At 37.3% G+C, this 13742-nt stretch overlaps 1 protein-coding gene across 1 annotated transcript in view; it reads right to left on the bottom strand.

Annotated features, from left to right (window-relative positions):
- Window positions 1–604: 604 nt before the first annotated feature.
- Window positions 605–13742, bottom strand: part of ZEB1 (zinc finger E-box binding homeobox 1) — a 126858-nt gene continuing 113720 nt past the window's right edge. Inside the window, exons 6-9 of the mRNA XM_009275160.2 lie at window positions 10142–10247; window positions 6833–8643; window positions 5092–5272; window positions 605–3095 (exon numbers count right to left, since the gene is read on the bottom strand). Coding sequence (XP_009273435.1) covers window positions 2542–3095; window positions 5092–5272; window positions 6833–8643; window positions 10142–10247 — 2652 coding nt within the window. The 3' untranslated portion in view covers window positions 605–2541. The remainder of the gene's footprint in view (window positions 3096–5091; window positions 5273–6832; window positions 8644–10141; window positions 10248–13742) is intronic.

Below are 13742 nucleotides of genomic sequence, written 5' to 3' on the forward strand. Positions count from 1 at the left end.
ATAAAATAACTTATATGATATTTGTGTAAAAAACCCAGACATTAACAACTGAAATCCCCTTTTAGGGATCGTTAAAGAACAGAACTTTGCTTAAAGAACAGTCTCTAAACTTTGCTTAAACTGCAAAACATTGTAAACGTGCATATGTAATACAACTTTCAAGCCTTCATACTTACATTACTGAAATTATATGTATCTGTAATGTTGGTGCCGTATCTTTGGAAATTTCAACAGCAATATATACATCAACCTTTGCACTAGCTTATTGCTAAGTCAAGAAAACTATTATAGACTTACTTCCTTTAAAAGCATTCTTATTGAAAGAGAGCATTAAACTGTATATTAGATAGATACAAGAGAAAAAAAATAAATCACAAAACCACATGGTTCGTTTTGAAAACTCAGTTGTCCTGCTAACGTTGGTAAATCAATAAACTCATGTAGCAATCCCTTTGCCTGCAGTCAACCCTTTCTTTCACTGACGCGCTCCTTATGTACAATTGAAACTGAGTATCGACACTGAAGCAGGAACCGTGTCCGAGTAACAGCTCATAGAAATAATTTAAAGCCATTTTCTAAATTACCAGAATAATGACAGTAAGTCAGACTTGTTGACGCATTTTATTGTGAGATGGGGAGTCTGGTAAAAAACTAGAAAATGACCATGATGTAACAAGGAACTTAAAAATGAAGTTTCAGATTTGTAACATACATACATGAATACAGGAACAAATTGGCACAAAAATGTTAAACGTTGTTCCCAACACTGTTTATAAGATTATTCTAATTTGGCTTACTAAGGAAATGAGAGTTTTATGGTTAGACTAATCTCTTAATAAAACTGCAGAGCATCATGCTATTAGTCACACAGTGAATTTCAAAATTTAAGAGCTTTATATTAAAAACTGGGTAAAGGTAAAATGAATTGATTGCAATTGTAAAATTAATACATTCCCATTTTAATTCTTCTGTTCTACAGTCCAAGGCAAGTATAAATGTTAACATAACACTGTTAAATCAAATCTCAATGCAAGAGAACCGATTGCATCTCTACTTTAAATCTTATCAACTTTCCAAATTTTCATACTAAAATATATTATTGTATTAATACAAACTACAGTATTATACACTACACTGTGTAATAAATAAAGAAATATAAAAATAAGACACATAAATATAAAAGTTTTCTAAAACTAAAAAGGTACATATGTCAGTAAGAAGGGTATTAATACTGCCAAGTTTGAAGACATACAGTACAAAATGTTGCACAGATCTATAAACTAAAAGAAATAAAATAATACTGATAGGTAAAAATCAGCTAACATTGTTAATAAATGGGGTCCATAATAACTAACATTTGAAAATACTTATGAGCCAGATAACATGTCATGTATGTGTCTGAAATTAAAGTAAACCAATAAAGCAATAAAGCAGATTAGAAAATTTCCCTTGTAATTATTGTAGAGAAATTCTGCAAGTCAGGTATTAACCCAAAATACCACCAAATAATTAAATAATGAAATATACCAGTGTTCTTACTTCTCTGATGGCTGAGTGTTTTTTTCCCCATGATTAGTTTAGAAGTTTGATACAAATCAACAAATGCTAGTTATTGTAGGCCACACATTGGATAAAGGCTGCTTAGAGCCTTTATAATACTGATAAATGGCACTTACAGCACACAGGTCTTGCATAAGGCCAAAGGAGATACAAAGCTTCATATCATATCCTTCATATTGTTACTACATACTCAAAACACAATTACAAACACTGATTTTGACGACTTTGCTGTCCTTACCAGTATTAACACTGTTAGTCCCTGCAATCAGAACTCAACGACAATCTTTTCAACTACATTTTTAATCACATGAGTAAGAAACTTCAGTTCTTCTATCGTCTGCTTTCTTAAGGCTAACAATACACTTTAAATGATAATATGCTCTACTACAACATCTAATGTCATAAACCGCTACCTTCTAGGTGGAATTTACAAAGGTAGCCAAGCACTGTTTGCAACTGCATTACAGGTTTCTGCAAAAGGAAATTTTGTAGTGCAGAAGTTCTCACATTTTAAAACATAAGAAAATACTGAAGCCGATTTAGGAAATGTTTTACCACTTAAAAAAAAAAAAAAATCATATAAATCTCTCCCAATTGTACAGCTTAAAAATTAATCAACTTAAGAATGAAAATTAATACTGATAAAACAAACAATGCCAGATGCTTGTCTAATAAATCAGGTTTCCTACAACCTGTTAAATCTTTGCTGCCAGAGTCACTGTATTTTTCTAATCTGCTTCATGTTATAAACTTGTTCCTAACTTTGAAAACTGTGTGAAAAATTACTAAGTTTGAGGTTCAGGCACACCTGGATTTCTTTTTTTTTTCTTTTTCTTTTTTTTATATATATATTTTTTTACACAGTAGTGAACAGAAATCACAGTATGCAGGCTACTGCGTTTCCATGAAAAGCATGTATAATATAGAACGAACTTCATTACCAATTTTTTTTTCCTTATAGAAAAAACTATCATTTAAGCTTTATTTGTTTTTTTCTTCCGACACCTGCCCGTTATTCTGTATAACTTCTGGTTCTGCATTGCTTGCTTGATTTACGACTTCATCGTTCTTGTTACCTTCAGTTTTCCCTTCTTCTTCCTCTTCTTCTTCTTCTTCTTCTTCATCCTCTACATCTTGTAGTTTTCTACATTCTTTTTCTTCCTGAAGTCCTTCTACCTCTTTTTCTTCCTCCTCCTCTTCCTCTTTTTCACTGTCTTCCTCTTCTTCCCTGGTTAGACTCTCTCTCTCATCTGAGTCGATCTGCGATGGAGATGCCCTGGCACCAGCATGCTCGTTGTTGAGGACCTCCTGGCCTGCCTCCTCCTGTTCTGTGCTGTCACGCTCTTCTGCCTCTCTTTTGCAATAGGAGTAGCGATGATTCATGTGTTGAGAGTAAGACCCCGAGTGTGAAAACCGCTTTCCACATTTGTCACATTGGTAGGGTTTTTCCCCAGAATGCAGTCGCATGTGTTCGATCAAATGGTGTTTGTGTTTAAATGCTTTTTTACAGATTCCACACTCATGAGGTCTTTTACCTACAAAATAAAGCACAAACAATTGGACATCTTGTAGCTGAAGTCTGAGAAACGTATACTGTTGTTTTCATTATAAAATGCTGCTGGTGAACGTATTACCAACAGTTAGTAATTTTATTTAACAAGACATTCTCCTCCATGCATTCTCAGCCTGGGTTTCTCACCTGAGCCCAAAGGACAAGGGTGCAAGGGTACATTATCACAATTACAAGGGTAATTTGTAAGTTTTTTAGGAAAACTGAACATAGAAGGATAAACAGATTCTCGGATGTAACTTTTAGCACAAAAAAAGTGCGAATATATGTAAATTAGAAAAGGAGACATTTTTCTTGCAGTAAACATTATTTCAAGTCAAAACAATTTAAACTTTTCTATATTGATGGAGATTTTAAATCAGCTAAGCTTTTATGTTCGTTTTTGTGTACCAAATCCTTCTTCCATGTTATAGGTAAAAGGAAAATCATTCTAAAATCTAGGTTGGCACAGGTAAGTGTCTTATGTACAAAACTTGCTGACTACACATATATTAACTAGAAAAATCTGCTTTGTTTCACTTAGTTCTCCTTCTGCTCTGTTTTCCAGCTTTCTACTTTGTTGCCTTGTTTTTAGAGTCTCTTATAAACATAGCATGAGCCTAGTAATGTTATTTTGATTTCAACACTCAAAGTTGTTAGGCAAAACAACTTTGCACAGTCTTAGCCCAGACATAAAAGATAGAGACAGTAAGACAGCAGTTTTTTGGTCACACTTTACAGATGATCAACGCCTCCATGTCAACATGCCAAACAAGCAGCGAGCTGGGTGTGGGTCTCTTCTTCCATGTAACTAGTAATAGGACAAGAGGAAATGGCCTCAAGTTGTTCCAGGGGAGGTTTAGATTGGATAGCAGCAAAAATTTCTTCACCGAAAAGGTTGTCAAGCATTGGGACCGGCTGCTCAGGGAAGTGGTTGAGGTATTTAAAATCCCTGGAGGTATTTAAAAGACATGTAGATGTGGTATTTAGGGGCATGGTTTAGTGGTGGACTTGGCAGTGTTAGGTTTACAGTTGGACTCGATGATCTTAAAGGTCTTTTCCAACCTAAATGATTATGTGATTCTATGTTTTGTTTCTATGACTCTGAACTCTGCACTTAATTTAAAAGTAGAATGGAAAGAACAATTTGGTTATGAAAAGGAGGAGTCAAAAGAGTCTCGGGACAGGAAAGGTATGAAAATAGATAGTCTTAACAAATACAACTTGAGAAACTCGATCAAGTGGTAAAGACAAAAGGGAATTTTTTATCTTTTTAATTCTATATGTGAGATGAAATTAAAACGTTAATATGCAGAAATATAATATAGGCACCTAACCAACAAAAAAAAGAAATTTTTTTTTAAAGACATCACAGAAGAAATAAAAAAGCAACAGTTACTAAAAAAAAGACTAAAGATACCAGAGCTGGAGCCAAAAGGAACAACTATGAGAAATCAAAAATAAAAATCAAAGCCAAAAGGGTGTTCTTTTGGGGTTAGATTCCACATCTAATGAATGGCTGTTAACTTCAGATAATTACAAATGTGGCTCAATTTGAAAGTCCTTCATGCTAGATAGACACACTGCCTTTCATGTAAAGTATCATTCACATACATGATCCTTTTTTCTTAATTTATAATTTTTAGTTTTTCTTAATTTATAACCAGACAAGGTAAAATAGAAGTAATACATCCTTGATTACAGGCTGTGGCTCACAGATGATTGTCCATGAGACAGATGGAAGAACATCCCCCCCCCCCTTTTCTATTTATGGTTTAGGTCTTACAAATTTAAAGAAATACAGAACTGCAGTTCTGTCAAACAAATATACAAAACACAGATTTCTAAAGAGAGCTGAGCATAGATGACAAGAAGGACTATTACACTTCCTCACACTTTCCAAGAACTGGATTCCAGTTGAGATTATCAGTTACACACTACCAGTGAAATAATGATCTGAAACTGCTCTTCCTAGTACGTACCTGTGTGTTCATACTTATGTCTCAATAACGAGCTGCTCTTCTGGAATATTTTGTCACATAAATCACACGCATACATCCCATTTTCTGTCTTTCTCATCTTTTTCTTTGGGGGTGTTGAGTCAGAATCATTTTGATCTTCTACATTCGATACTCCCTCTGAGCTAGTGTCTTGCCTTTCATCCTTAAGAAAAATTACGAAAAAGGTTGAGTTCAATAAAAAATGCACTGATGCAGCACACAATTTATAAAATATAAACCGAAGCTGCACTGTTATTTTCATTGAATTCCGTAAACAGCCAAACAAAATTGTTTAGACTTACAGAGTCAAAAAAATCTTCCACTGCAACGCTCTGCTTTGCAGGCCCTGCCACCATACAGATGCAGAATTCTCACTGGGACTGACTTTAATCACATCCAAATTTGACTGTTGGCCAGGTCTAAGCTACGCTGACACATCATGTTTTAGGGCCCGTAAAATAAATGCAATGTTAGGAAGGAAAAGAAAATTACAGACCTATAAAGTACCTCAGTAAGTTGGAAGAGCAAATTTGATATCTAACTGCATTTTTCAACTAACGTTTGTCACCTACGTTTTGCTACCTCGTGGATTTTATGGAAGTTAAGACTGTAGTTTTTGATGAAGTTTTCACAAAAAGATATTTATCATTTGAATTTGCATATTGACTACCCTCTTCCTCATAAAACTACCACAAATCCTACTTAACCCAAAAGTTGGGGGATTTCAAATGTTTAATTAATAAAAAGTTTTTAAGAATCGTAACTGTAGTCTAAGTATTTCAAGTGAAGCTCACCTGTAAGAAGCACAGAATCTTCTACTGATATCAGCAGTATCACTACACACAGAATTAATTTTATCATATATTATAAAATCTGAATATAAAAATCTATGTATTAGCTACTTCAAATGTCATCTGTCTCATAAACTTCAACATATAAGCAACCTTGTAACTCTTCAAGGCTCCTCAGTCTCTGGCTATACAGAAGCCTGCCTAAAATGCTGAACAGCTAAGTTTCTAAGATTTAATTAGAAACGCTCAGTCTTTATGCAAGCCACTTGTCTGTTCTGCTCTGTCCCTACCTCAACATGCACTGGTGTTTCTCAGCAGGGCTGACTCCGATTAGATCACATCTGGATGTATCCAGGGAGGAACAGGGCAGGATACAGGAGTGGCAAATGAGGATAAATACCTGCCTGAATTTCAATTGAGAATGCATCTGAATTTTGTTTAAAGTGCCATTATGGTGTAGGATGAATTCAGCTACTCTGCAAGCCAAGAAAGCAGAGCAGCGTGAAGGGAGTAGCCAGAAGTTCCAAATATTTTGTTTTCTGGATGTGGGGAAAGAGGAGATATGGAACCAGCAAGAAACACAAGCCATGGCCTTACTTTGCTTTTTGATCAGGAGAATTAAACTGTCTTTAAAATACTGAGCACTAATGTCCTAGAATACACTTCTGAATGACCAAACATAGTGAAGAACTGACTCGTCCACGCACAGAACTATATAGTTTCTGTCAGTCTGGACTCAAGCTGCCTGAGCTAGCTAGCTTTGCAGAGGAATTAACAGTAACATCTATTACACATTAACAATCATGCTGAATAAACCTGATAGCTTATATTGACAATTTATTTAATTTATCTTGACAGCTTTCTGTTAGTTCAGCATGGACACAGAATGAATACATCATACACAACACACAGGAATACAGGGACTGAAGTACCTGATTTCCATTGGCTTGGGTGTGTTTTGGTGGTGTTTCTTGAACTGCAGGACTAACTGTAGTAGAGTATGTATAAGCCACCTGTGGAATCAAAATGGTTTGCTTATTGGCAGCGAGGGCTCTCAAGCATGGAACACTGTTCTGGTCAGCAATGGCAACAATTGTAGGTAACTGGGCAGTGACTGTAGGTATAGCAATATTTATGGGATTGGCACTTGGTGGGATTACATTTACAATAGGATCAGAGTCTGTAATACTGTTGTCCTTTTGTGGTTCTTTTTTTGCACAAGTTAAGTTCAAAGGTTCTTCTTGGACAGAATAAACACTGTTCTGGTAAACACTAGTTATGGTAGATCTTTCCAATAGTTCTCCATGTTGCTTTGGTAGCGAAAGGTCAAGAGGTTCAATTTGTGGCTCTTCTTGTACACCCTCTGCTGTGTACGTATAACCCTGTGAATTTCTTGATGAAGAAAGGTTTAGTGGCGACGGGGATGGCGTGCTACTGCGTGAACCATTCAGAGTTGATCCCCCTGGTAAAGTCTGAGATTTTGTTGTATTGACAGGATTTTGTGAATTACTTGTGCTGTTCTGGGGTTCGCTCACATTTGTAGTTGCTGCTTGATCATCATTATCTGTGGGACTGCTTAATTTAACTTGTTCAGGAGAAGATGGTCCAGAAGACTGCACAGAAATTTGTCCAGCTTGCATTTTTTCAAACCACTTTTTTACCACATCCAGTGGTAGGTTTACTGAATCAGCTATTTTTGAAAGTTCTTCTGCGCTCGGTTGTGCATTTAATGCATAATATGCTTTTAGGAGCGATAAAAGGTTCTTTAAAGGTGGCTGACCAGGAGATAAGTTGTTCTCCCCAGTTTCTGATGGGACAGGGGAGTCGGGCTTCTCAGCTTCTGTTCCACTGGGCTGAGGAAGCTGAGGAGGATTTTTCGTTTCATAGTGCTTTAATTCTTGAAGTGCATTAAGATCTCCTGGACAGTCATCACAAAGAAGACAAGTGCTATCATTGGTCTCTCCTTCAAAGTTCTTATCTTTCTCAGACTTCACCGTAAGATCTTCCGGTAATTTTTCATTTTTGCAACTATTTGTAGGAACAGAGTTTTCTTTTTTTAGATTTTGTGGAACAACCTGAAGTTGACTTGGCTGCTCCAAGCTGTAGTTGATGATAATTTTGGTTGTCCCATCTTGGTCAACCAAAGGAAGACTGATAGCTGAAATGAGGGAATGGCCAGCTTGTTGTATAGATGCATTGCTGATTGTTTCTTGTTCTTTGGATGCAAGATTAGCATGATTGTTTTCCAATACTTGCCTTATTACATTACCATCCACTGCCACTTTAAGTACATTTTGAATGTCACTTAAGTTGATGCTTATGGGAGACACCAGACCTACTGTTGGTAGAACAACAGCTTGCACCACACCCTGAGGAGAACTGGTTGCCTGCAATGGGCTACCACCACTAAAAACCCCATTCTGCAAAGGGGTCGAACAATTAATTCCTGAAGCAACCACTATGGGCTTGAATTCATAATCCACAGGTTCAGTTTTAATTTGGTTAACAGGAAGTTGCTCTTGCAAGGGTTTATTTTCTATCTTTTGTCGTATCTGTGGTCTTGCTGGGCTACCTGGTGATGCAGAAAGGGAAGGGGAGGAGCACTGAGACGTCTTGAGCCCTGACCGGGCTCGACCATTCACGGGCATCAAACCAATACACTTCTTACTGCTTATGTGTGAACTGTATGAACCAGAATGGGAAAAACGTTTCTTGCAGTTTGGGCACTCATATGGCTTCTCTCCTAAAGATAAAAAAAAGAAGAAAAAAGGCATATGCAACAGTTTACTAGGTTACAGCGTAACTTCATCAAGCAATAGTAACTAGAAAAGAATACATCAAAATGACCTCTCAAAGAGTCCTAGGGAAAAAAAATCTTACGCAGTGAATTGAGCAGTAAGAGTAAATATATCCTCTATAGCTCTGATCCTAGGGTCCTTTAATAAGTTTGTGATCCACTAGTAGATATAGGATGATCATGATACATTCCAGTATTTCCCAGTAACTGTCTACATATCACATAAATGAGCCTATATGATACTTGCAGATTTCATTAAACTCCATTCAAGTAATACCACTACTAACTTCAGAAGCTGCATAAACTACTTCAGAATGGAAAAAAATTAGAATATGATTAACCAAAGAAAAAATACAAATGCCATAAATGCAAGTCATAATTATATAACGAACTATGCACATTTTATTGTGGCAAACTCAAATACAATATATCCAGATCTTCCTACAATACTCATCAGCTGAATAAAAACAGGCAACGTTTAAGTAAAGGGAAACGAGACACATGCAGAAGACAGAGGTATGTTTGCCTTCAGAGGTGAACGTCAGGTTAAATTGCCAGGAAGATGCACACAACTATGCAGTTGTTACACCCATAGCCAGAGTTGGCTTTTCAGGGGGTCTGTACTACAGAGGAAAAGGAAAGAGCCGAAATAGCTGGCTTGCTTCAGATTGAAAAGTACATTGGCCGAGGCTTTCTCACCCACAAGCACAGTGCCGCTACCCTCTGGAAATAAAATTATGTTTGCTGAGGGAGGACTTCTAAGTGAGGTGCTCTTAATTGCTGTTATCATGGCTGAGCAACTGATAAGAAAGGAAAAGATGGCCTAAAACCTTGTTTTCAGACTTTCTGTCAATGGGTAAATTTGAGTTAAAGAGAGAAATTGAGAATCTCTTTTCAGTGATCACATTTTACTTATCATTATAGATAATATTGTATATTAAATTTATTACAAATTGGAACTTTTCTTATAAATCGAAACTTTTGTGACAGTATATCACAATTCCAGACCTGTGTCCTGAGGCTATTTTAATATTTTAATATGATATTTTAATAAAATCACAGACAGTAGGAAGCATAGTTGTTATGTCCCAACTATTACCAATTAAAATTTTCTAGCAAGGCTCCTGACACGCTGAGTGGTCTGCAAACATTGAGAAAAAACAGACAAGTGAAAAAGGACCAGAAGGATGCCCCATTTCTTCTGCCACAAGCGAAGTTTTCCTTAACTGTCAGAGCTTAAGCTGCAACTATAAATCCTCTTGAGTTATCCTACGTTTTTCCTGCACGCAGCTGAAGGCTGCAGTCAGTGCTTACAGAGTCCCAGAGGAAGAAAAAGGGAAACACTAATATTTTAAACTTAGATTTACAAGACTGATATAACATCAAAGTTATAAAGAGTAGAAATGGCAACATTAGTACATAATTCAATGCTTGGTTTGTTTACCACTGTGGATTCGTAGGTGCTCCTTTAGGTGATGTTTATATTTAAAAGCTTTTCCACATTCAGTGCACTTGAATTTTCGATTACCACTGGACTGCGTCACATGTCTCTGTAAGAAAGAATTCGTAATTATTGCATAGGACAGCATGTCAGAAAAACATCTTGTATTTTCACATTGTAACAGAGAAAATGCAATACAAAACTGAAAAGAATCAATCATAATTTTAAAGAGACTGAAGGTGGTATGTGTTATGCATGAAAAAGAAACAAATTAGAAGTCAGGTTAAAACTGCGCTATGTGTATCTTCGGAATAAATCTGGTACAGTAAAAAGAAAAAAAAACCCAAAACCCCAAATATTTGCCTCTTCTCCTAACTCCAGATGAATCTTGCACTGACATGTTATGTGAGTAAGAAGTTCCAGGATGCATGCTAATTCTACTTGTGAAAGCAAAAAAACCAAGAAAAACCCCAAGCCCACCACCCACAGAATACGTCACGCAGGATAGAGAAACATTAAAGCATATAAAAGCCTGTTTAAAGTTTAATCAGTTGACTTGATTTTTCCATTTACATGCTTCCAGCGCTTACTGTAGGCCTTGGATTCCTCTATGTAATGATGCCACAGGATTGCTCAAGAGAAGATGGCTCAGTGACAACAAAGGCACTCTCAGTCACAATTAATTCTCAAAATAAATGCAAAAAACTAAATTAAAATAAATAACAATACTGAGGGATTTCCCAAGTCCACACCATCAAACCTCTTCACTATTTGCATTGAAGCTCTGTGGTTATTTTTGTTATATTTTGCCTTGTGAGAGCATTTATTGTTAAGCTCCAAATTATTTTTAATTTATCTTTATTGTTATACTAGATTAAAAAAGCAAAAGCTAAGACAGACATGTAAATATATGTAGTATATATGTGATAGGTATATGCAAGATATATAATTTTATTACAAACTCTGTAAATCTATGAATGTGTATTTTTAAAGACAAAAATTACATACATTTTAGAAGTTTGAGCAGCCTAATTACCAACGTGAAATGGAAGAATTAGAAATTTCTCTGTTCAAACAAACTGTTTATTTAAAAAAGCAGCAGCTCCTTTTTAAGTAGAGCTCACTTTGCAAAAAGATACTCTACCACCATTTGGATGCAGCTGCACATTTTTGGTAACCGGGGCAAGTATTTTCATAAACTCATTAATAGAGCTATTCATGTACTCTGGGGAAACAGCCTGCCTACGGGCAGCTACCACGATTTGGCTGGCGTGCACTAACTTCCTCTGGTGTGAGACTGGCGGGGAGCTCCTACACCTAATTCTGGTCTAGTGCGGTCGGCAGCGCTGGGAGCAGACGCTCACGGAGTGCTGAGGCTATTCCCCGAGTGCAGACATGGCAACTGGAGGCTGAGATCTGCGCTGGAGAAGCGGGGATGAATAAAAAGGCAGGATGATGTTCCTGTTTCGATTTATGCCTTTAGATCTGAAGAACTCGCAGCCACGCAGTTTGCTGGATGAAAGTCTGAGCACTCTGCTATGAGATATGCTGTCCAAATTATCAACCCTCCCTGTTCTACACCCTGTCCTCCTTTATACGATACAGATGCTAACAGAAGACAAATTGAAACAAGATAATCTAAATTGCTTCCAAGTACTCTAATTCAACAGTTCCCTTGGGATAAGCATTTGGTTAAGCTGCAGTTTTCACCTCTCAGCAGATACTGCTCCCACTCTCCTCCGTGTGGGCTCCTTCTCACCTCTGCCCAGGCTCTGCAGTGAGGTCTCCACTCTGACTTATCCTGATTAGCACTTGACCCTTATTCCTGGGTTTGTCAGATATCTTTTGCTAGTCCACACGGCTTTTCAGCTTTGTTTAACTAAGTCCCTTGAAGTGATGTTCTAGGTGATTGTGCCTGACTTGCTGCATTTCACTTTAATGATCCAACTTCACTGAGTCTAGAGGACCGTGTCGGGGTTTACTTAAGCCTGCAGAGAATCAGTTACTACTCTTTGACTTGAGATTATACAGGTTAAAGGATCTCAGCATATATACAGCTACTGCAGATGCTAGACTACATAAATATTCATACTAAATATTAGTGCATGTATTCAATCTGTCAGAAATGTTTCTGCTCCAGTCTTTAAAATTCAATGTTCTGCTTCCAAGGCATAGAAGACCGTATTTCTCTTATCAAATTTTTAATGAGTTTTCCTGGTCATGGCTATAAGCTGCCTTGAACTTTCCAATAGGCAGTGTTTCCAGCTATTTTGCCTTACCTCATATCTGTAATTCTTTATTCAGCTTTCTTGCTGTCTCTCCTATACTTTTTTTTTTTGTTTTTTTGGTAAACTGGGGACATCCTCAGGGTTACCCTCCAGGACCTTCTTTAAAACTAACTGAGAAATCATGACTCTTCTCTAAAGTACCATCTTTGATACTCTCTCACCTTCATTTTCTCAGATTCAAATGATTTTCCCCCTTTCAGTACTGTTAAATCCACACTTTTTTGTGCCTCTGGCATGTGATGTATTTTTTAATGCACTGTATGTAACTGCTGTTTTCTGCTCATTAAAGAATTAACCGCAGCATTAAAAGAATACTCCTCTGCATTCCTTTAAGGACTGAAAGAAGAAACATCAGCATTAAGGTCTGTAACTAGCCACTAATACATCCCTGCATCAAATATTTACTGTGCTTAGGTCTAACATCCACTCTTTTCATATCAAAGAACTGAAACTAATTAATGGGAATCCTCAAAAGTTATTTGGAGAACAGGAATTACAGGTACATCAGTGTTTTTTCACAGCCATTTTGACCATGGTCTTCAAGAACTGCCGTTTCTCAGTGGTGTCCATGGCAATATGAAATTTTAACAGACTAGCTACGGGTGCTTTGTAGATTGTTGAGAAGAAAAATAAAACAAATGTAAGAAGCACTTATTCATACTTCAACATTTTTTTTGGTGCTTCACATGTGAAAGCAGACAATACACATGCAGCATTGCCTCCTACCAACCATTAAGCAGTTTAGGAGCAGCCAGGGGAGCTGTGAGGGATGCTGGGGACGGGGGGGAGGGAGGGATGAAGGAGAAGGTGCAGGATGGCTCTCTGCTCTCTGCTGGAGCAGAAGTAGCTGCAGTTTGGTGTTTCTCCCCCTTCCTCAGAGGGAAGCACAGTGTGCACGTACCTTTTCCACTGCCTTCAGTACACTACAAATTATCTTTGCTCATTGCTTCCTTGTACAGAACAATTACAAAATTGTCACATGCTGGATGTTAACCAGCTAACAAAATTCTCCAAATAATCTACTTCCAGGTGAAGTCCTTTAGGAATATAAAACTTTAAACTAAAGTTGCCAGGGGAGGGGAACCTCAATCCATCCCACTCCTACCAGTTTGATGCCAGTGCCAGCAATAGACACCCAGAGCCTGGAGAAGGATCACAGCAGGAGAGCACCTAAAGAGCAGCACAAAGGAATTCCAGCCACTCCAGCCAGTAAGACAGCTTCATTGGGGGCCCAACTTAACTGCCTCTATGCAAACGCACGTAGCATGGGGAATAAACAAGAGCAGTTAGAGACGTGCGCATGCCTGCAGGGCTAC

The sequence above is a fragment of the Aptenodytes forsteri genome, unplaced genomic scaffold (assembly GCF_000699145.1).
Source record: "Aptenodytes forsteri isolate BGI_AS27 unplaced genomic scaffold, ASM69914v1 Scaffold336, whole genome shotgun sequence".
NCBI classification, from domain to species: Eukaryota; Metazoa; Chordata; class Aves; order Sphenisciformes; family Spheniscidae; genus Aptenodytes; species Aptenodytes forsteri.